The 25,035-nt window shown below is 41.9% G+C and overlaps 1 protein-coding gene across 1 annotated transcript in view; it reads left to right on the top strand.

Moving 5' to 3' along the window:
• The window catches only part of drosha (drosha ribonuclease III), a 370,040-nt gene that overhangs the window by 333,412 nt on the left and 11,593 nt on the right, over window positions 1-25,035 (top strand). Inside the window, exons 30-31 of the mRNA XM_061921522.1 lie at window positions 12,134-12,226; window positions 12,842-12,888. Coding sequence (XP_061777506.1) covers window positions 12,134-12,226; window positions 12,842-12,888 — 140 coding nt within the window. The remainder of the gene's footprint in view (window positions 1-12,133; window positions 12,227-12,841; window positions 12,889-25,035) is intronic.

The raw sequence follows: 25,035 nt of genomic DNA on the forward strand, positions 1-25,035 counted from the left end.
TCGGGCGGAAGGCAGGGTACACCCTGGACAAGTCGCCACCTCATCGCAGGGCCAACACAGATAGACAGACAACCTTCACACTCACATTCACACACTAGGGCCAATTTAGTGTTGCCAATCAACCTATCCCCAGGTGCATGTTTTTGGAAGTGGGAGGAAGCCGCAGTACCCGGAGGGAACCCACGCATTCACGGGGAGAACATGCAAACTCCACACAGAAAGATCCTGAGCCTGGATTTCAACCCAGGACTGCAGGACCTTCGTATTGTGAGGCAGACGCACTAACCCCTCTGCCACCGTGAAGCCCTGGTCCAAAACATATTTTTGCAAATCTACAATCATAACAATGTGCCATTGTCTAGTGCAGGGGTAGGGAACCTATGGCTCTAGAGTCAGATGTGGCTCTTTTGATGACTACATATTTATTTATTTATTTATTTCGGCAATCTTCACATAAAACAAAGAACAACAACAAAAGAAAAAAAGAAAAAAAAAACACTCATTTGTGCAATGATTGAGCCGAAAGGGTGTAGGTTGAAGCAACGCTTATATAAACCTGCCCCATCACAACAAGAACAAGGTTCAAAATATATAAAATCTAAAACATGCTTCACTTATATTACTTTTTTTTTTTTTCTCCTTTTCCCTAAACAATATATAAGCAACATATATGTAGCACACGTCCCACACACACAGTTCAACATTCAAATCAAACATATATATTTGCACACCCATATATTTATACATATACATATATATACATTATATATACACAATTTATCCAAATTCCACACAAAGTGGCAATTTATACATTTCAATATAACCTATATGTACAATTATGAAATCACAAATTGTATGTATATACATATTACATATTATTGTCATATGGCTCTCAGATAATTATATTTATATAGCGCTTTTCTCTAGTGACTCAAAGCGCTTTACAAAGTGACACCCAAAGGGACGGCGTGGCGGAGTGGGAGAGTGACCGTGCGCAACCCGAGGTTCCCTGGTTCAATTCCCACCTAGTACCAACCTCGTCACGTCCGTTGTGTCCTGAGCAAGACACTTCAGCCTTGCTCCTGATGGGTGCTGGTTGGCACCTTGCATGGCAGCTCCCTCCATCAGTGTGTGAATGTGTGTGTGAATGGGTAAATGTGGAAGTAGTGTCAATGCACTTTGATTACCTTGAAGGTAGAAAAGTGCTATACAAGTACAACCCATTTATCATTTATTTATTAATATCTAAGTTACATTTAAACCAGTGTGGGTGGCACTGGGGGAAGGTGTGAAAAGTGTCTTGCCCAAGGACACAACGTCAGTGACTAGAATGGCGGAAGCGGGAATCAAACCTGGAACCCTCAGGTTGCTAACGCGGCCACTCTCCTAACCGAGCTCTGCCGAGTAACCGTGTAATACTCTTCCAGATCAGTAGGTGGCAGTCGGTAGCTAATCGCTTTGTTGATGTGGTAAACAGCGGGAGGCAAGGTGCAGGTAAAAAGGTGTCTAATGCTTAAACCAGGGGTAGGGATCCTATGGCTCTAGAGCCAGATGACTGCACCTGGCTCTCAGATAAATCTTAGCTGACATTGCTTAACACGATAAGTAATGAATAATTCCGCTGGTAATCACGGTTTCAAAAATAACGTTCAAATCATAAAACTTCTCATGCATTTTAATCCAACCATCCGTTTTCTACCGCACCTGTTCACGATGTCGCATTAATGGTAAGAAGTATTATATTTATTATTGATTAACTATTAGAATAACAATGTTGTTAAAAAGAATAAGAGACTTATCATACTCTACAAATGTTGGTCATACTTAAAAATGCACAAATTTAGTTGTATTCAGTGTTGAAAAATGTTGTATGGCTCTCACGGAAATACATTTTGAAATAATTGGCTTTCGTTGCTCTCTCAGCCAAAAAAATGTTCCCGACCCCTGGTCTAGTGCCCGTGCTGTCTAGAGCTTGGCAGGGTAATCTTGTAATACTCCATATCAGTAGGTGGCAGCAGGTAGTTCATTGCGTTGTTGGAACGCGTCAAGGATGGTTTGTCATGATCCCGGTGTGCAGGTAAAAAGGTATGTAGCACTTAAACCAAAAATTAACAAAAAGGCAAGTCCCGCGAGGAAAAGGCACTGAAGCATAGGGATGGCTATGTAAAACAAAAGTAAAACTGAAGTGGCTACAAAGTCAACAAAAACAGAATGCTGGACGACAGCAAAAACTTACAGCGTGTGGAGCAACTGTGGCATTCACAAAGTACTTAAATAGTTTGGATTGCGAAAACAAAGCAGTTGGGGGCAATAGCACTCAAAGGAAGGCGTGAAGCTGCTACAGGAGAACAACAACAAAACAGGAAATGTCACCAAAATAACAGCGCAAGATGGGAACTAAAGCATAACACACAGGAAACAACGATGAACTCAAAATAAGGCATGGCAACCTGGTGGAGTTTCATTTTTTAACCTTTTTTGCCGGTGGTGTGCCTCCGTATTTATTTATTTAATGAAAACAAAGTGCCTCGGCTCAAAAAGGTTGAAAAACACTGACATCGAGGATCCTTGACAAGTTTTTTTGCAGTTGGTTCTCGACAACACAGTCCTCCTATCATAAGAGGCTATTTAGCTTGTGAGTTTGCAATAAATTCCTAAAAGCAGCACAATGTGGTATAGCTCGGTTGGTATAGCTCGGTTGGTAGAGCGGCCGTGCCAGCAACTTGAGGGTTGCAGGTTCGAATCCCGCTTCCACCATCCTAGTCACTGCCATTGTGTCTTTGGGCAAGACACTTTACCCACCAGCTCCCAGTGCCACCCACACTGGTTTAAATTTAAAAATTAGATATTGGGTTTCACTATGTAAAGCGCTTTGAGTCACTAGAGAAAAAGCGCTATATAAATATAATTCACTTCACTTCACAATGCTGCTGTCACATAGATGATCTTTGACAAGTGTGTTCTTACCAGCGCATGCAACACATAGCAGCTTTGTGAGCCCCCCCCCACCCCCCTGCTGAGATTGCGCTCCAGCGACACTCGCAAGTGTCTTGTTTGCTGTTGGGGGGCGCCGGCTTGTAAGTGAGAGGAGAAGGAAGTGAATTATTGATACGAGTGTCATAAGTGACCACGCTGCATTAAAAATGGATCGCTCTCCTGAAATAAGTAAATTGTGTGTGAATAATTCAGGGCGACTCGCAGCTCGAGCACAGCGTGTTTATGCTAATGTTAACATTTCAGAACGTCTCCCAAGTTTTGTCTTTCTGTCTCGTTTCACACGCTCGTCCCCGCAGAAGAATCTCAAATGACTGCTCTTTTTTTCTCTTCCAAATGAGGAACATCTGTCAACCGTTCGTTCGTTTACGCTTACGCCTTGTCAAGTTTCTGGTTTTAGCTTCCAACACGTTGTCTACCAGGGCTTTAATCCAACTCCGCACCAGGGTTCTTGCGGCGTGTGCCACCCATACTGGACTTGGACTTGGACTTGGACTTGAGCTCACCATCTGTGCTCCAGACCTTTTGCTATTCAGAATCAGAAATATTGTAATAATCCCCAATAATAATCAACCGAATATTAATATTCGGTTGTGTTACTGCAATTTCATTGACTTTGTGGATTATGCACAGTCTTAATTGTATTAATTGTAGTTATTTTATACAAACCCCGTTTCCATATGAGTTGGGGAATTGTGTTAGATGTAAATATAAACGGAATACAATGATTTGCAAATCCTTTTCAACCCATATTCAGTTGGATGCATTACAAAGACAAGATATTTAATGTGCAAACTCCTAAACTTGATTTTTTTATTTGCAAATAATAATTCACTTAAAATTTCATGGCTGCAACACGTGCCAAAGTAGTTGGGAAAGGGCATGTTCACCACTGTGTTACATCACCTTTTCTTTTAACAACACTCAATAAACGTTTGGGAACTGAGGAAACTAATTGTTGAAGCTTTGAAAGTGGAATTCTTTCCCGTTCTTGTTTTATGTAGAGCTTCAGTCGTTCAACAGTCCGGGGTCTCCGCTGTCGTATTTTACGCTTCAAAATGCGCCACACATTTTCGATGGGAGACAGGTCTGAACTGCAGGCGGGCCAGGAAAGTACCCGCACTCTTTTTTTACGAAGCCACGCTGTTGTAACACGTGCTGAATGTGGCTTGGCATTGTCTTGCTCAAATAAGCAGGGGCATCCATGAAAAAGACGGTGCTTAGATGGCAGATATGTTGTTCCAAAACCTGTATGTACCTTTCAGAATTAATGGTGCCTTCACAGATGTGTAAGTTACCCATGCCTTGGGCACTAATGCACCCCCATACCATCACAGATGCTGGCTTTTGAACTTTGCGTCGATAACAGTCTGGGTGGTTCGCTTCCCCTTTGGTCCAGATGACACAATGTCGAATATTTCCAGAAACAATTTGAAATGTGGACTCGTCAGACCACAAAACACTTTTCGACTTTGCATCAGTCCATCTTAGATGATCCTGGGCCCAGAGAAGCCAGCGGCGTTTCTGGATGTTGTTGATAAATGGCTTTTGCTTTGCATAGTAGAGGTTTAACTTGCACTTACAGATGTAGTGACAAACTGTATTTAGTGACAGTGGTTTTTTGAAGTGGGTTGGCCTTTTTGAATACTTTGAGCTTGTATTCATTCATGCGTTTTTATTTCTTTATGAATAAAAAAGTCGGGCGGCGTGGCTCGGATAGTGGAGAAGCCGTCCAAAAACTCGAGCGTGTCTGGTACAAATCCAATCTTCGCTATCGTCGTCAATGCCGTTGTGTGTTTTTACAAAGCCACGCTGTTGTAACACGTGCTGAATGTGGCTTGGCATTGTCTTGCTGAAACAAGCAGGGGCATCCATGAAAAAGACGGTGTTTAGATGGCAGATATGTTGTTCCAAAACCTGTATGTACCTTTCAGAATTAATGGTGCCTTCACAGATGTGTAAGTTACCCATGCCTTGGGCACTAATGCACCCCCATACCATCACAGATGCTGGCTTTTGAACTTCGCGTCGATAACAGTCTGGGTGGTTCGCTTCTCCTTTGGTCCGGATGACACAATGTCGAATATTTCCAGAAACAATTTGAAATGTGGACTCGTCAGACCACAAAACACTTTTCGACTTTGCATCAGTCCATCTTAGATGATCCTGGGCCCAGAGAAGCCAGCGGCGTTTCTGGATGTTGTTGATAAATGGCTTTTGCTTTGCATAGTAGAGGTTTAACTTGCACCTACAGATGTAGCGACAAACTGTATTTAGTGACAGTGGTTTTTTGAAGTGGGTTGGCCTTTTTGATTACTTTGAGCTTGTATTCATTCATGCGTTTTTATTTCTTTTTGAATAAAAAAGTCGGGCGGCGTGGCTCGGATAGTGGAGAAGCCGTCCAAAAACTCGAGCGTGACTGGTACAAATCCAACCTTCGCTATCCTCGTCAATGCCGCTGTGTGTTTTTACAAAGCCACGCTGTTGTAACACGTGCTGAATGTGGCTTGGCATTGTCTTGCTGAAATAAACAGGGGTGTCCATGAAAAAGACGGTGTTTAGATGGCAGATATGTTGTTCCAAAACCTGTATGTACCTTTCAGAATTAATGGTGCCTTCACAGATGTGTAAGTTACTCATGCCTTGGGCACTAATGCACCCCCATACCATCACAGATGCTGGCTTCTGAACTTTGCGTCGATAACAATCTGGATCGTTCGCTTCCCGTTTGGTCCTGATGACACGATGTCGAATATTTCCAGAAACAATTTGAAATGTGGACTCGTCAGACCACAAAACACTGTTCCACTTTGCATCAGTCCATCTTAGATGATCCCGGGCCCAGAGAAGCCAGCGGCGTTTCTGGATGTTGTTGATAAATGGCTTTTGCTTTGCATAGTAGAGGTTTAACTTGCACTTACAGATGTAGTGACAAACTGTATTTAGTGACAGTGTTTTTTTGAAGTGGGTTGGCCTTTTTGATTACTTTGAGCTTGTATTCTTTCATGCGTTTTTATTTCTTTATGAATAAAAAAGTCGGGCGGCGTGGCTCGGATAGTGGAGAAGCCGTCCAAAAACTCGAGCGTGTCTGGTACAAATCCAACCTTCGCTATCCTCGTCAATGCCGCTGTGTCCTTGGGCAAAACACTTCACCCACTTTGCTGTCGGTGCCACTATTACTGGACTGCAGATGGAAATGAGCAACTATGTTATAATGTGACTCATTTACAGTCTGTACAGCAGATTGTTCATTCATGTGCACTGTGCTGAATAGTTTTAAAGGGGAATTATGGTCTTTTTTTTTTTTTACATTTAAAACCTTTTCTTGTGGTGTATGAAACATGTTTTGGTTGAGTTTTGTGTTTGAATTTTACATACATTTTGCTCCACCGGCACATTTTTTCAACACATTTTTTGAGTCCGTCTGCAAGCTGGCCATTTGTGGAGGCGATCCCAGGATGTGATTAAAACCACGCCCCACCCTCCCAAAAGTATCATTTTTATTTTCGTTTGAAATGTACACAGTTTAAATATAAAGCTTAAAGTCGGGGAAAATGTTTGACAGACAGTTGAAAATTTTATTTCAAAATGTTTACTTTGATTAGCTGGTCATATCATGTGAATTAGTGAATTATATTTATATAGCGCTTTTCTCTAGTGACTCAAAGCGCTTTATATAGTGAAACCCAATATCTATGTTACATTTAAACCAGTGTGGGTGGCACTGGGAGCAGGTGGGTAAAGTGTCTTGCCCAAGGACACAACGGCAATGACTAGGATGGCGGAAGCGGGAATCGAACCTGCAACCCTCAAGTTGCTGGCACGGCCGCTCTACCAACCGAGCTATACCGCCTCATTAGGTACACCTGCACATCAGACAAGCTTCATGGAAAAAAAGCTAGAATTTCTGTCACATCGCTACTATGTGCATGCCAACATTACATGAAAATACACATTTATTCGGTCTTTTTTTGTTTCCTCATTGAATGAGGCAGATGATAAGCTACTCTCCCTTGAGAACTAGAATTAATGTCTTAAAAAAAGGATATCCAGCTTGCCGTGTGGGCTACAAGAGGACGTCCACCTGTAGCTACTGCAAAACCCCACAAAAGGAGGCATCCGAAACTGTATGCAAGCTTCCGACAATTTTTTCGATAGGCACATACAAAACAGGCGGTTCCTGTATTTATTATTAGCAAATAGTAAACCTATCAACTTCAATGCTTTGCAATCCGTAAACTAAAAGAAAATATGGGATTTAAAAAATGAAAATAATGATTATGACTGTAAATTAATTTTCTTCTGTTGATTCTTAGTTCAGTTGTATTTTTCTTTGTTCTACATCGTTATAACAAACAATACGTTTGTGTTTATTTGAAGCTTGACAGTGATGAAATGCTTCCATCTCAAGCAAGGCCGAAACTGCGGTAGCTTTGCACCGAGTGGTTGTGGGTCTCCTCTCTGCTCTGACGAGAACGGAATGGACTTCATTGTGATTGCATTTAAAAGTACAACGAATTGTGTTTTCAGTGAGGAAAAGCTAACGGCAGCTCCATTAGAGTATATATTATGGTGTTTGTTTATTTATTATTATTATTGGTTCAATGCCTTTTGCTTAATTTGTTTACTGGGGATTTCCACTCATTTTGTACATAGTACGCAATTTAAAAGACATGTTGAAAAGCCAGACGTAGTGCATGTTTCTAGCGAGTGTTTATATGATATGTGAAGACTCTTCTTCGGCATGGTAATGCCGGTGTGGTTTTTCCAGGGATGTGTCGAAGCGATGAACACAGCATAGGTAAGTTAAAGGGTATTTATTTAATAATAAAAGGCTATGAACAAAAACACTGGTGTAAAGAGAAAAGGTAAACAAAAGACGCCAGCGTGAAAGCTAGGATAAAACACAAGGAAAACTAAAACTTGGTACGAGGACACAAAAGAGTAAACAAAAACATTCAGCATGAAAGCTGGAAAATAAAGCGTGAGAGCTAGCGAGAAAATACATACATAGAATGATGAGAGTCGTCACTGTTGCGCGTGGGCAAATTAGGATCCGAGAATGAGTAAACAGAAAAGGTGAGCTTTGATTGATTGATTGATTGATACTTTTATAAGTAGATTGCACAGTACAGTACATATTCCGTACAATTGACCACTAAATGGTAACACCCCAATAAGTTTTTCAACTTGTTTAAGTCGGGGTTCACGTTAATCAATTCATGGTACAAATATATACTATCAACATAATACAGTCATCACACAAGTTAATCATCATAGTATATACATTGAATTATTTACATTATTTACAATCCGGGGGGTGGGATGAGGAGCTTTGGTTGATATCAGAACTTCAGTCATCAACAATTGCATCAACAGAGAAATGTGGACATTGAAACAGTGTAGGTCTTATTTAATAAGATATGTAGAGCCAGCAGAGAACATAGTGAGTTCAGATAGCATAAGAACAAGTATATACATTAGAAGTACATTTGAGTTGTTTATAATCCGGGGAGATGGGATGTGAATGGAGGAGGGTATTAGTAAAGTGTTAAAGTTGCCTGGAGGTGTTGTTTTAGAGCGGTTTTGAAGGAATATAGAGATGGACTTACTTTTATACCTGTTGGGAGTGCATTCCACATTGATGTGGCATAGAAAGAGAATGAGTTAAGACCTTTGTTAGATCGGAATCTGGGTTTAACGTGGTTTGTGGAGCTCCCCCTGGTGTTGTGGTCATGGCGGTCATTAAGGAAGTAATTTGACATGTACTTCCGTATCAAGGAGGTGTAGCGGATTTTATAGACTAGGCTCAGTGCAAGTTGTTTTACTCTGTCCTCCACCCTGAGCCAGCCCACCTTGGAGAAGTGGGTTGGATTGAGGTGTGATCTGGGGTGGAGGTCTAAAAGTAACCGGACTAGCTTATTCTGGGATGTTTGGAGTCTAGATTTGAGGGTTTTGGAGGTGAAATAGGAGTTTAGGAGCTCCTAAGCTCCTAATAGGAGCTTAAATAGGAGGGTGAAAATTAGTAGCAGGTGTGCGGGGTAGACTAACAGGTGGACTGATGTGTAACCATAGTGATGGACAAAAACAGAAAATAAACGGGTCAGACTGAGAATGAAAAAACAAACGTGAAGATCTGAGCAGCAGATCGCAACATGATAAACAATAAAAATGAGCATTTTTTTTCTCTTGTTTGGTGGAAAGTTGTACGTTACGTTATATATTTATATAATGTAGCCTTTATTGTAGCTACCTTTACAGTGTAGCTTGCTACAATTGTCTCAGGATAGCTTCCCCAGTAGCTTAGACCCATTTTCTAAGTAGCTTTCCCATCAGTGTGTGTGTGTGTGTGTGTGTGTGTGTGTGTGTGTGTGTGTGTGTGTGTGTGTGTGTGTGTGTGAGTGTGTGAGTGTGTGTGTGTGTGTGTGTGTGTATATATATACATACAGTATATATATATATATATATATATATATATATATATATATATATACTGTATGTATATATATATATATATACATACAATATACATATATATATATATACATACATACATGGCGTAGTGGGTAGAGCGGCCGTGCCAGAAACCCGAGGGTTGCAGGTTCGCTTCCCACCTATTGACATCCAAATCGCTGCCGTTGTGTCCTTGGGCAGGACACTTCACCCTTTGCCCCCGGTGCCGCTCACACTGGTGAATGAATGATGAATGAATGAATGGTGGTGGTCGGAGGGGCCGTAGGCGCAAACTGGCAGCCACGCTTCCGTCAGTCTACCCCAGGGTAGCTGTGGCTACTGGTGTAGCTTACCACCACCAGGTGTGAATGAATGATGGCTTCCCACTTCTCTGTGAGCGCTTTGAGTATCTAACAATAGAAAAGTGTGATATAAGTCTAATCCATTATTATTATTATTATAATACAGTATATATATATAGAGAGAGAGATCTGGGCAGCACGGTGGGAAGAGAGGTTAGTGCGTCTGCCTCACAATATGATGGTCCTGAGTAGTCCTGGGTTCAATCCCGGGCTCGGGATGTGTCTGTGTGGAGTTTGCATGTTCTCTTCCTGACTGCGTGGGTTCCCTCCGGGTACTCCGGCTTCCTCCCACTTCCAAAGACATGCACCTGGGGATAGGTTGATTGGCAACACTAAATTGGCCCTAGTGTGTGAATGTGAGTGTGAATGTTGTCTGTCTATCTGTGTTGGCCCTGCGATGAGGTGGTGACTTGTCCAGGGTGTACGCTGCCTTCCGCCCGAATGCAACTGAGATAGGCACCAGCACCCCCCGCGGTCCCGGAAGGGACAATTGGTACAAAATGGACAGTTATTGAAAAAGGTGTTTTTATTTATTGTAATTATTATTATTTACTGGACTCAGTGGGTCAGTGGTTAGAGCGTCCGCCCTGAGATTGGTAGGTCGTGAGTTCAAACCCTGGCTGAGTCATACCAAAGACAGGAAAAATAGGACCCATTACCTCCCTGCTTGGCACTGGGGGTTAAATCACCAAAAATGATTCCCGGGCGCGGCCACCGCTGCTGTCCACTGCTCCCCTCACCTCCCAGGGGGTGATCAAGGGGATGGGTCAAATGCAGAGGACAAATTTCACCACACCTAGTGTTTGTGTGACAATCATTGGTACTTTACCTTTTTAATAGTATTATTCTAAATGTTTTATTTTTTTTAAAGTTTTTACATTTGTTTCTATAACGTGTCTGCTATTAAGAACATGTGATGAGTGATGTAGTTACGTTGTTCATGCCATCACACCTCTTCCAATGCTGCCAAAAGAGCGAAAGTGTGCCATGCTCTGGCTCTTACGAGTGCAACCTCCAAGAGTACAAGTGCGAGTACCTGAAGGTGCTCAGCTGGCCTCTGCTAGCAAATAAAAAAAGCCCTCGGCCTTGTGGTGAATTACAAACCCCGTTTCCATATGAGTTAGGAAATTGTGTTAGATGTAAATATAAACGGAATACAATGATTTGCAAATCCTTCTCGACCCATATTCAGTTGAATGCACGACAAAGACAACATATTTGATGTTCAAACTCATAAACTTTATTTTTTTTTTGCAAATAATAATTAACTCGTCAGACCACAGGACACTTTTCCACTTTGCATTAGTCCATCTTAGATGATCTCGGAGCCCAGAGAAGCCGGCGGCGTTCCTGGATGTTGTTGATTAATGGCTTTCGCTTTTCTTAGTAGAGCTTTAACTTGCACTTACATATGTAGCGATAAACTGTAGTTAGCGGCAGTTGTTTTCTGAAGTGTTCTTGAGCCCATGTGGTGATATCCTTTAGAGATTGATGTCGGTTTTTAATACAGGGAGGATTGAAGGTCTCCGGCCATGCCGCTTACGTGGAGTGATTTCTCCAGATTCTCTGAACATTTTGATGATATTATGAACCGTAGATGTTGAAATCCCTACATTTCTTGCAATTGCACTTTTTAGAAACGTTGTTCTTAAACTGTTTGACTATTTGCTCACGCAGTTGTGGACAAAGGGGTGTACCTCGCCCCATCCTTTCTTGTGAAAGACTGAGCCTTTTTTGGGAAGCTGTTTTTATACCCAATCATGGCACCCACCTGTTCCCAATTAGCCTGCACACCTGTGTGGGATGTTCCAAATAAGTGTTTGATGAGCATTCCTCAACTTTATCAGTATTTATTGTGAAAGATTGAGCATTTCATGGAAGCTGTTTTTATACCCAATCATGGCACCCACCTGTTCCCAATTAGCCTGCACCCCTGTGGGATGTTCCAAATAAGTGTTTGATGAGCATTCCTCAAATGTATCAGTATTTATTGCCACCTTTCCCAACTTCTTTGTCACGTGTTGCTGGCATAAAATTCTAAAGTTAATGATTATTTGCCCCAAAAAATGTTTATCAGTTTGAACATCATATATGTTGTCTTTGTAGCATACTGTATTCAACTGAATATGGGTTGAAAGTAGTTTACAAATCATTGTATTCCGTTTATATTTACATCTAACACAATTTCCCAACTCATATGGAAACAGGGTTTATATGTTTGTTTCACTAGCATCATTTCTTCTCTCTGTATTCCGGAGTGTGCTTTGTGTCTTTGGCCTCTGACTTCATTCCCGTTATTTCTCAACCTGTGTGTGTGTTTGCAGGACGCTGCAGACCGTGGGACCCTCCCACGCCCGCACCTACACCGTCGCCGTCTACTTCAAGGGCGAGCGCATCGGCTGCGGCAAAGGACCGAGGTGAGCGAGACGGCGGAGCGCTCGTAAAAGTCTTGACGTCTCGAAGCGCCACTAATGGGGCTGGCGGCGCTTGATCGCCGACGTTTATTGCAGCCATCAAGCTCTTCCAGCGGGAGACGCATTATGCACAATGAAAATGAATCGATCCATTATTGATTTGACGTAAAGCGTTGTGGAAACGCGCAGAAGGCGACTCCAGCAGATGGTGCGCGTCTCGTTCTCTGCTCAGGTGCAGAAGAAACCGCCGGCAGGAATCACGCTAGAATACATCAAACGCCCACCCAAATCCCCTTGGCGGCCCCCGACGTGAAAGCGAAGCTAATCTGGCGATAAGTTTGTCTCCTCCATTGGATCTTTGACGGCTTATTCTTTACCGTATTCACGCCACTTAATCTCCACAGCCTCAGCGCACGGGGGTGACGCCGCATGGCGAGCACAAACATCGCCCGGCGCCGCCAGCAGGCTTAGCGCTTTGAGATGCTGTACCTGGCATTGTTTAGCCAAACAAATAAAAAGCATCCTCGCTAATCCTCCATATTTGTTATTTTCATGCTTTTTCCCCCCAAAAAAGGTGAAATACGCTGTTGATTTGTCTCTGCTTCTTTTTCCATGTAGCATCCAACAGGCGGAAATGGGAGCTGCCATGGACGCGCTCGACAAATGTGAGTAGTTTGGCACACACACACACACACACACACACACAGGGTTGGACGATATTGCCACAAATAATAATCCCAATTATTCTGATTCATGGGCTTCACGGTGGCAGAGGGGTTAGTGCGTCTGCCTCACAATACGAAGTTCCTGCAGTCCTGGGTTCGAATCCAGGCTCAGGATCTTTCTGTGTGGAGTTAGCATGTTCTCCCCGTGAATGCGTGGGTTCCCTCCGGGTACTCCGGCTTCCTCCCACTTCCAAAGACATGCACCTGGGGATAGGTTGATTGGCAACACTAAATTGGCCCTAGTGTGTGAATGTGAGTGTGAATGTTGTCTGTCTATCTGTGTTGGCCCTGCGATGAGGTGGCGACTTGTCCAGGGTGTACCCCGCCTTCCACCCGATTGTAGCTGAGATAGGCGCCAGCGCCCCCCGCGACCCCAAAAGGGAATAAGCGGTAGAAAATGGATGGATCAATTCTGATTCATACTGAAATCAGGATTAATAACACAATTATTTATTTGAAAACCTGAGTATTTGTTATACCACCAAAACACAACTGTAATTATAATTTTAAAAAAAATAAAGTCCAGATATAAACTAGGAATGCATAAACATGTAAAACAGACCAGGGCCACATGCGGCCCGTTGAGCTTTTCAATCTGGCCCGCCGGACATTCCCAAATTGTTTTTTTTAGATCTTTAATATGGAAACTGTAGCTGCCTGTGATGGTCTCGCACCGTCGTGCGGGTTCTCAGGACCATCAAGGAAGGACATTGTGTTGCAGGTTGGACTTTCATTTATTTTTCAATATTAAGAGTCTCTAGGGCAGGGGTGTCAAACTCAAATACAGAGTGGGCCAAAATTCTAAACTGAACTAAGCCGCGGGCCAAAGTTGAACAACTTAACCTTTTAATAGGGACCCAAACAAGTTTTGCATTGAATATTGAACAAGCAAGGCTTATATAACTTTTTAGTGACATGCAAAATCGAGTTTTGTTGGTAGCGGGGGTGTATATCGTAGCGTCCCGGAAGAGTTAGTGCTGCAAGGGGTTCTGGGTATTTGTTCTGTTGTGTTGATGTTGTGTTACAGTGCGGATGTTCTCCCGAAATGTGTTTGTCATTCTTGTTTGGTGTGGGTTCACAGTGTGGTGCATATTTGTAACAGTGTTAAAGTTGTTTATAAGGCCACCCTCAGTGTGACCTGTATGGCTGTTGACCAAGTATGCATTGCATTCACTTGTGTGTTTGTGTGGAATCCGCATATATTACGCTGATTGTATGGCGGAAAAGCGGACATGAGGACGCTAAAAGCAGTACCTTTAAGGCACGCTGCCGATATTGTTGTCCGAGTGAAAATCGGGAGAAATTCGGGAGAATGGTTGCCCCGGTAGATTTTTGGTGGTGGGGGGGGGGCACTGAAATTCGGGAGTCTCCTGGGAAAATCGTGAGGGTTGGCAAGTATTAGAATTAACGGTGAATGCATCGCCGCTGTATAATACTGGCGGGCCAGCTCTAAATGTTAATTTAATATTGTCTCAATGGCCAAAATAAATGACACGGTGGGCCAGAGTTTGACACCCATGCTCTAGGGGTTGCTTTTCAGCCCTGTCATGTCCTGCTTCCTCTGCCGCTCCACCTTTTCAGTCGCGCGCGTCTTCGTTTTCCTGTGTCTCTCTCTCGCTCTTATTCAGCATCCGCTTGCTTCTGGCTCCTTCTCTCTCCGTCTCTCTCCCCGGCGTTTACGCCCGTTCCGTTTTTAAACAGTGCTAGAGGAGATTTAAATTGTGCCCAGCTGGGCAACCCACGCACCTGATAATATTTGCGGGGTTGATTCCGGCGTGCCCTGCCTCGCTGCCTGCTCGCAGTCCACGCCTCCTCGCCGCCATCTTGGGCCTTGCTCCGGCGTGCCCTGCCACGCTGTCGGACTGCCGGCTCCGCCTCTCCACACCGCCTCCGCTTGGGATGGTTTCCTGCTGGCTCCGCTGTGAACGGGACTCTCGCTGCTGTGTTGGATCCGCTTTGGACTGGACTCTCGCAACTGTGTTGGATCCATTATGGATTGAACTTTCACAGTATCATGTTAGACCCGCTCGACATCCATTGCTTTCCTCATCTCCAAGGTTCTCATAGTCATCATTGTCACCGACGTCCCACTGGGTCATTATTGTCACCGATGTCCCACTGGGTGTGAGTTTTCCTTGCCCTTATGTGGGCCTACCGAGGATGTCGTAGTGGTTTATGCAGCCCTTTGAGACACTAGTGATTTAGGGCTATATAAGTAAACATTGATTGATTGATTGATTGATTATGATGTGCAGTGATGTTTTCAAATAAACGTAAGTCTCTAACTATACAAAGTAGTTCAATGTTTGGAAAATACTAGTTAATGATATACTAGTTACTATGGTCATCTAATTAGTTACTATGTTCATCTAATGAGTTACTATGGTCATCTACGTCACAGCAGCTCAGAGAGGCACCAAGCAGCATCTCCATAGGCGCGGAAGGAGATTTTCACAACAATGTTTTAAAGCTTAGTGATATATGAAATTGAATAGACAGTATTTTATTGATCCCTGGGGGGAAATTCAGCAAATATCAGATATATCAGATTGTAGGTGGGTTTTTTTGTGTACCCTTTGCGTTCATATTTTACTGTTTGTTGCATTTTTGTTGCGTTTCCCTTGATTGTAAAATATGTCGAACGAAAGGGGGTGTGACGTTCATATTTTGTCAATATTCAGTGTTTTATCGTTCATAGAAAAATGAAAAAAATTCCATTCCATTTTTTAAGGCGGCCTGTTATAACGTTTTTAGCATTATTGCGAGGTTTTGTATTAGTGTTCCTAAAAATAGATATATTGCCCCCCAGACACATTTTTTTCTCTAAATATGGCCCACAAATCAAAATTATCAATAACATTACAATTAAAAAAAAAAAAATTTACATTTATTTTGCCACCTTAGTGTGCGCTTTTTGTGTTATAAATAAACATCTTCACATCTATAGGTGCAATACATCCAGCTGTATTTTAAGTCAAAGGATAATTTTGTAAATGTATCAATAAGTGCTTTAAGTACATTATGCTGGTGCAAGGTACTTTTTTAAAAAAAAAAAACTTTATTTTGTTAGCACATTCAGACCGGATGTTATTGTGAAGGTGGGAAGTGTGCATGACGAGTTAGGCGACGACTTGAGAGACTCAAGTTGTGACTTTTTGTCCAGATTGTACATTAATGTTACATGGATGATTGATTGATTGATTGAAACTTTTATTAGTAGATTGCACAGTTCAGTACATATTCTGTACTATTGACCACTAAATGATAACACCCGAATACGTTTTTCAACTGGTTTAAGTCCACATTAATCAATTCATAATGTCGTTCACAACAACACAAGCAGATGAGACGTTTTCTGGGTGAATGGATGGATTGATCTTGCTAGCTTTAGCTCCGTAGTTTAGTCGCTCTCAACGTTGCTTAGGTCAGGACTGGGCGGTTGGATGTTTTGGGGTATGAACACATTATTTTCCCAAACAAATGCTTCTACTTCTCACTTACATTTATGTCAAATTCCCTGATATTCTGTTTTTACAGTGGATTCATTTATACCGGCCAATTATGGCACTCCGTTTGCGGTTATATTCACGCGGAAATCATATGGCTTGACTTTTTTTTGGATAGGTTTAGCGATTATTGATGTGACAAATAAACCAAAGTGAGACCACAAACTTCTAGTGCAGTGGTTCTCAACCTTTTTTCAGTGTTGTACCCCCTGTGAAAAATTTTTAATTCAAGTATCCCCTTATCAGAGCAAAGCATTTTTGGTTGAAAAAAAGAGATATAGAAGTAAAATACAGCACTATGTCATCAGTTTATGATTCATTAAATTTGTCGTGGTCTTTCTTGAACTATTTGGAAAAAAAGACATACAAATAAGTGAAGTGAAGTGAATTATATTTATATAGCGCTTTTCTCTAGTGACTCAAAGCGCTTTACATAGTGAAACCCAATATCTAAGTTACATTTAAACCAGTGTGGGTGGCACTGGGAGCAGGTGGGTAAAGTGTCTTGCCCAAGGACACAATGGCAGTGACTAGGATGGCGGAAGCGGGAATCGAACCTGCAACCCTCAAGTTGCTGGCACGGCCACTCTACCAACCGAGCTATAGTATGCTATGCTATAACTAAAAACCTGTTGAAAAATAAACAAGTGATTTAATGATAAATAAAGACTTCTACACATAGTTAAAGTGCCCTCTTTGGGGATTGTAATAGAGATCCATCTGGATTCATGAACTTAAGTCTAAGTCTTACGTCTTAAGTCTTCGCAAAAAAATAAATCCTTAACATCAATATTTATGGAACATGTCCACAAAAAATCTAGCTGTCAACACTGAATATTGCATTGTTGCATTTATTTTCACAGTTTATGAACTTACCGTATTTTTCGGAGTATAAGTCGCACATGCCGAAAATGCATAATAAAGAAGGAAAAACCATATATAAGTCGCACTGGAGTATAAGACGCATTTTTTGGGGGGAAATTTATTTGATAAAACCCAACACCAAGAATAGACATTTGAAAGGCAATTTAAAATAAATAAAGCATATTGAACAACAGGCTGGATCGGTTCGCAGCCGAGTGTGAAGCGACCGGAATGAGAATCAGCACCTCCAAGTCCGAGTCCATGGTTCTCGCCCGGAAAAGGGTGGAATGCCATTTCCGGGTTGGGGAGGAGCCCCCGCCCCAAGTGGAGGAGTTCAAATACCTAGGAGTCTTGTTCACGAGTGAGGGAAGAGTGGATCCTGAGATCGACAGGCGGATCGGTGCGGCGTCTTCAGTAATGCGGACGTTGTACCGATCCGTTGTGGTGAAGAAGGAGCTGAGCCGGAAGGCAAAGCTCTCAATTTACTGGTCGATCTACGTTCCCATCCTCACCTATGGTCATGAGCTTTGGGTCATGACCGAAAGGATAAGATCACGGGTACAAGCGGCCGAAATGAGTTTCCTCCGCCGGGTGGCGGGGCTCTCCCTTAGAGATAGGGTGAGAAGCTCTGCCATCCGGGAGGAACTCAAAGTAAAGCCGCTGCTCCTTCACATCGAGAGGAGCCAGATGAGGTGGTTCGGGCATCTGGTCAGGATGCCACCCGAACGCCTCCCTAGGGAGGTGTTTAGGGCACGTCCAACCGGTAGGAGGCCACGGGGAAGACCCAGGACACGTTGGGAAGACTATGTCTCCCGGCTGGCCTGGGAACGCCTCGGGATCCCCCGGGAAGAGCTAGACGAAGTGGCTGGGGAGAGGGAAGTCTGGGTTTCCCTGCTTAGGCTGTTGCCCCCGCGACCCGACCTCGGATAAGCGGAAGATGATGGATGGATGGATGGAACAACAGGCTGAATAAGTGTACGTTATGTGAGGCATAAATAACCAACTGAGAAGGTGCCTGGTATGTTAACGTAACATATTATGGTAAGAGTCATTCAAATAACTATAACATATAGAACATGCTATATGTTTACCAAACAATCTGTCACTCCTAATCGCTAAATCCCATGAAATCTTATACGTATAGTCTCTTACGTGAATGAACTAAATAATAATATTTGATATTTTACGGTATTGTGTTAATAATTTCACACATAAGTCGCTCCTGAGTATAAGTCGCCACCCCCGGCCAACCTTTGAAAAAAAAACTACGACTAATAGTCCGAAAAATACGGTACATTCATATTTTGTTGAAGTATTATTCAATAAATATATTTACAAAGGATTTTTGAATTGTTTCTATTTTTAGAATATTTTTTTTTAAATCTCACGTACCCCTTGGCATACCTTCAAGTGCCCCCATTTGAGAACCACTGTTCTAGTGGCTGCGCTCTTTTATGTCACTAATTTGCTCACTAATCCGTTTCACCGTGACAAGCTCGGGAATTTGCAAGCACGTTGCACAGCCCATTAATATTATTATTATTATTTTTAAATTATATTACTTTTATGATCGTGAAAAAAGCCCAAAAAGATTAACATTTGATTAATTATCCAGCCCTAACGTGCATTGACCATTAGGTTTGGCAGCACAGTGCAAGGCGGTTGCCACAGAGCTGAGCAGTTGGTAGCGCCATCTTGGTTGTTTGAAGTGCTCGGCGGCACGCGTCCTGGTCCAAGTTGAAGCCTCACCAACACCACAACAGCACTGAGCGTGGTGGACCGTGTCATTGTGCTGCTGCTTCTTGTCGCCGTGGGCCGCGCGCAGTTTGTGTTCTTGTGTTTGAACGAGCCAGGCTTCACGCGCCCTCGGGGACCCTCTCGGCCTTAGAACTCTTCTTCTGGTCCTCCTCAGAGCTTTCTTGGCTGGTTTTCATCTCGCCATCAAAGTCCACTTGAAGAAAAGTGCTGCGTGTGCTTCACTGCAGTCAAGTAGTGACAACACTCCACATTTGCCTCTTTAAAACAACTTCATTCCGAAAGGCCCAGAATTATGCAAATGTGACTTTTTGACGATGCTGTAAGAGTAAAATGTGCCCTTAGGGCCTGTTTATGAACAGCAAATGCCAGAAAGATCTATTATCTCCCTCACTTGAGAGAAGACGCGTTCAAATGCTTGTCGTTTACTGATGTCAGGAAAGAAAACACCTCCTTTCACCTCTGACCCCGCCCTTCGCTACAAAAAGTCATTGAATTACTAATGTAATTACTCTTTAAGAAATGTAATCGATAACGGGGGAAAGTAATTGTTACGTTACGTTAAATACAAAATATAAAGCTGTAGAGCAGGGGTAACCAAACTTTTTTACTCGGGGGCAGCATTGGGTTAAGACAATTTGGCAGGGGGCCAGGCTATATATATATATAAATATATATATATATATATATATATATATATATATATATATATATATATATATATATGGGGACGGCGTGGCGCAGCGGGGAGAGTGGCCGTGCGCAACCCGAGGGTCACTGGTTCAAATCCCACCTAGAACCAACCTCGTCACGTCCGTTGTGTCCTGAGCAAGACACTTCACCCTTGCTCCTGATGGGTGCTGGTTGGCGCCTTGCATGGCAGCTCCCTCCATCAGTGTGTGAATGTGTGTGTGAATGGGTAAATGTGGAAGTAGTGTCAAAGCGCTTTGAGTACCTTGAAGGTAGAAAAGCGCTATACAAGTACAACCCATTTATCATTTATGTATATATATATGTACTGTGATGAGGTGGCGACTTATCCAGGGTGCACCCCGCCTACCGCTTGTTCCTTTTGGGAACAAGCGGTAGGAAATGGATGGATGTGTATATATATATATATATATATATATATATATATATATGTGTGTATACATTTTGGTTTCATCTGACCACATGACATTCTCCCAATCCTCTGCTGTATCATCCATGTATCCATTTAGCAGTGCTGCTCCTTTTTGTACCAACGCTTTTGCCGCAAAATTTTCAACATCTTCCCGCTTGAAGCCAAACCACCGCCAGACGATGGACCGTGTGCTGTTTTTTGGGGGGAATTAATTCTTCCTTCATTTGTTACCAGATTCGCAACTTCTCTCTCATATATTACCACCTGCACCGCACCGTTAGCATCACAGCTAACATTACCATGTCGCTACCTGTCTGTTCCGCGGGAGGGTGTGACGTTGCACACGTGACGTGTGTAAGAAGGTGCGCTTGGTTTAGGTCTCTGTGAGAAGCAGAGACAACAAAGAGTGAGAAACGCATGCAGTGTAATGCCCGCAGCTAAAAGCAACTGCGTGAGAACGTATACTCTAATATCACAATATAGTCATTTTCTATATCGCACGGACAAACTCGCGATTTATCGAGTATATCGATATATCGCCCAGCCCTATGTGGGATAACTGACTTGTCTCCTTGTCCAAAAAAATGAAGTATGCTAAGATTGCTAGCTTGTCACTTCAATCATTGATGTGTTGCTCATTATTCCTAAGTAGTATTGCTACCTACGGTACGCAGGGCTTTTTTATTAGCGACCAAAAATTGCGAACTTTATCGTCGATGTTCTCTACTAAATCCTTTCAGCAAAAACATGGCAATATCGCGAAATGATCAAGTGTGACACAAAGAATGGACCTGCTATCCCCGTTTGAATAAGAAAATCTCATTTCAGTATCAATCTATCAATCAATGTTTACTTATATAGCCCTAAATCACTAGTGTCTCAAAGGGCTTTAAAATGTGAGTGTAGTGTTAGCATGTAGCATCTCTGCAAGTTTTGCCGACGGTTTAAGGGCTCCTGGTACAAATCCAGCTTCCGCCATCCTCGTCTCAGCCGTTGTGTCTTCCCCAGGGCAGCTTTAGCTACAGATGTAGCTTATGTGAAACAAACAAATGTTGGGTCTTTACTGTAAAGCGCTTTGAGCGTCTTGAAAAGCGTTATATATCCTTTGTTTTTTATTATTATTGTTCCTATTTTCCGCCCGAATGCAGCTGTCCCGAAAAGGACAAGCAGTAGAAAATGGATGGATGGATTAATGCACAGGTGCTCAAACGCTAGCTTGAAGTAAAAACCTGCCAACTCAGGCTTCACTACACATCTTAAATAAGCTATATTTACTAACTATTGTATTATTATTCTATAACTATTAACCCTGCTCAGTGGCCTTATGGTTGGGAGTTTGAGACACTCGGGATTTAGGGCTACATAAGTGAACTTTGATTGATTGATTGATTGATTGATTGATTGATTGATTGATTGATTGATAGGAGTGTCTGCCCTGAGATCGGTAGGTCGTATTATTATTCTATAACTATTAACCCTGCTCAGTGGCCTTATGGTTAGACTTTGAGACACCCGTGATTTAGGGCTACATAAGTGAACTTTGATTGATTGATTGATTGATTGATTGATTGATTGATTGATTGATTGATAGGAGTGTCTGCCCTGAGATCGGTAGGTCGTATTATTCTATAAGTATTAACCCTTCTCAGTGGCCTTATGGTTGGAGTTTGAGACACTTGTGATTTAGGGCTATATAAGTGAACTTTGATTGATTGATTGGATTGTCTGCCCTGATATCGGTAGGTCGTATTGTTCTATATGTATTAACCCTTCTCAGTAGCCTTATGGTTGGAGTTTGAGACACTCATGATTTAGGGCTATATAAGTGAACTTTGATTGATTGATTGATTGATTGATTGATTGATAGGAGTGTCTGCCCTGAGATCGGTAGGTCGTATTAGTATTCTATAAGTATTAACCCTGCTCAGTGGCCTTATGGTTAGATTTTGAGACACCTGTGATTTAGGGCTATATAAGTGAACTTTGATTGATTGATTGATTGATTGATTGATTGATTGATTGATAGGAGTGTCTGCCCTGAGATCGGTAGGTCGTATTATTATTCTATAACTATTAACCCTGCTCAGTGGCCTTATGGTTAGATTTTGAGACACCCGTGATTTAGGGCTACATTAGTAAACTTTGATTGATTGATTGATTAATTGATAGGAGTGTCTGCCGAGATCGGTAGGTCGTATTATTTTTCTATAACTATTAACCCTGCTCAGTGGCCTTATGGTTAGACTTTGAGACACCTGTGATTTAGGGCTATATAAGTAAACTTTGATTGATTGATTGATTGATAGGAGTGTCTGCCCTGAGATCGGTAGGTCGTATTATTCTATAAGTATTAACCCTGCTCAGTGGCCTTATGGTTAGACTTTGAGACACCTGTGATTTAGGGCTATATAAGTAAACTTTGATTGATTGATTGATTGATTGATAGGAGTGTCTGCCCTGAGATCGGTAGGTCGTATTATTCTATAAGTATTAACCCTGCTCAGTGGCCTTATGGTTAGACTTTGAGACACCTGTGATTTAGGGCTATATAAGTAAACTTTGATTGATTGATTGATTGATAGGAGTGTCTGCCCTGAGATCGGTAGGTCGTATTATTATTCTATAAGTATTAACCCTGCTCAGTGGCCTTATGGTTAGACTTTGAGACACCTGTGATTTAGGGCTATATAAGTGAACTTTGATTGATTGATTGATTGTTTGATTGATTTATTGATTAGTTGATAGGAGTGTCTGCCTTGAGATCGATAGATCGTATTATTATTCTATAACTACTAACCGTGCTCAGTGGCCTTATGGTTAGACTTTGAGACACCCGTGATTTAGGGCTACATAAGTGAACTTTGATTGATTGATTGATTGATTGATTGATGGGAGTGTCTGCCCTGAGATCGGTAGGTCGTATTATTATTCTATAACTATTAACCCTGCTCAGTGGCCTTAAGGTTAGACTTTGAGACACCTGTGATTTAGGGCTGTATAAGTACAATTTGATTGATTGATTGATTGATTGATTGGAGTGTCTGCCCTGAGATCGGTAGGTCGTATTATTATTCTATAACTATTAACCCTGCTCAGTGGCCTTATGGTTAGACTTTGAGACACCTGTGATTTAGGGCTACATAAGTGAACTTTGATTGATTGATTGATTGATTGATTGATTGATTGATAGGAGTGTCTGCCCTGAGATCGGTAGGTCGTATTATTATTCTATAACTATTAACCGTGCTCAGTGGCCTTATGGTTAGACTTTGAGACATCTGTGATTTAGGGCTACATAAGTGAACTTTGATTGATTGATTGATTGATTGATTGATTGATTGATTGATTGATTGATAGGAGTGTCTGCCCTGAGATCGGTAGGTCGTATTATTATTCTATAACTGCTAACCCTGCTCAGTGGCCTTATGGTTGGACTTTGAGACACTCGTGATCTAGGGCTACATAAGTAAACTTTGATTGATAGATAGATTGATTGATTGATTGATTGATTGATTGATTGATTGATTGATGGGAGTGTCTGCCCTGAGATCGGTAGGTCGTATTATTATTCTATAACTATTAACCCTGCTCAGTGGCCTTATGGTTAGACTTTGAGACACCTGTGACTTAGAGCTATATAAGTGAACTTTGATTGATTGATTGATTGATTGATTTATTGATTAGTTGATAGGAGTGTCTGCCCTGAGATCGGTAGGTCGTATTATTATTCTATAACTATTAACCCTGCTCAGTGGCCTTATGGTTAGACTTTGAGACACCTGTGATTTAGGGCTATATAAATGAACTTTGATTGATTGATTGATTGATTGATTGATTGATTGATTGATTGATCGATTGATAGGAGTGTCTGCCCTGAGATTGGTAGGTCGTATTATTATTCTATAACTGCTAACCCTGCTCAGTGGCCTTATGGTTGGACTTTGAGACACTCGTGATCTAGGGCTACATAAGTAAACTTTGATTGATAGATTGATTGATTGATTGATTGATTGATTGATTGATTGATTGATTGATTGATTGATTGATTGATGGGAGTGTCTGCCCTGAGATCGGTAGGTCGTATTATTATTCTATAACTATTAACCCTGCTCAGTGGCCTTATGGTTAGACTTTGAGACACCTGTGACTTAGTGCTATATAAGTGAACTTTGATTGATTGATTGATTTATTGATTAGTTGATAGGAGTGTCTGCCCTGAGATCGGTAGGTCGTATTATTATTCTATAACTATTAACCCTGCTCAGTGGCCTTATGGTTAGACTTTGAGACACCTGTGACTTAGAGCTATATAAGTGAACTTTGATTGATTGATTGATTGATTGATTTATTGATTAGTTGATAGGAGTGTCTGCCCTGAGATCGGTAGGTCGTATTATTATTCTATAACTATTAACCCTGCTCAGTGGCCTTATGGTTAGACTTTGAGACACCTGTGATTTAGGGCTACATAAGTGAACTTTGATTGATTGATTGATTGATTGATTGATAGGAGTGTCTGCCCTGAGATCGGTAGGTCGTATTATTATTCTATAACTATTAACCCTGCTCAGTGGCCTTATGGTTGGACTTTGAGACACCTGTGATTTAGGGCTATATAAGTGGACTTTGATTGATTGATTGATTGATTGATTGATTGATTGATAGGAGTGTCTGCCCTGAGATCGGTAGGTCGTATTATTATTTTATAACTATTAACCCTGCTCAGTGGCCTTATGGTTAGACTTTGAGACACCTTTGATTTAGGGCTATATAAGTAAAATTTGATTGATTGATTGATTGATTGATTGGAGTGTCTGCCCTGAGATCGGTAGGTCGTAT

This window comes from Nerophis ophidion, linkage group LG15 (assembly GCF_033978795.1).
Source record: "Nerophis ophidion isolate RoL-2023_Sa linkage group LG15, RoL_Noph_v1.0, whole genome shotgun sequence".
NCBI lineage: Eukaryota > Metazoa > Chordata > Actinopteri > Syngnathiformes > Syngnathidae > Nerophis > Nerophis ophidion.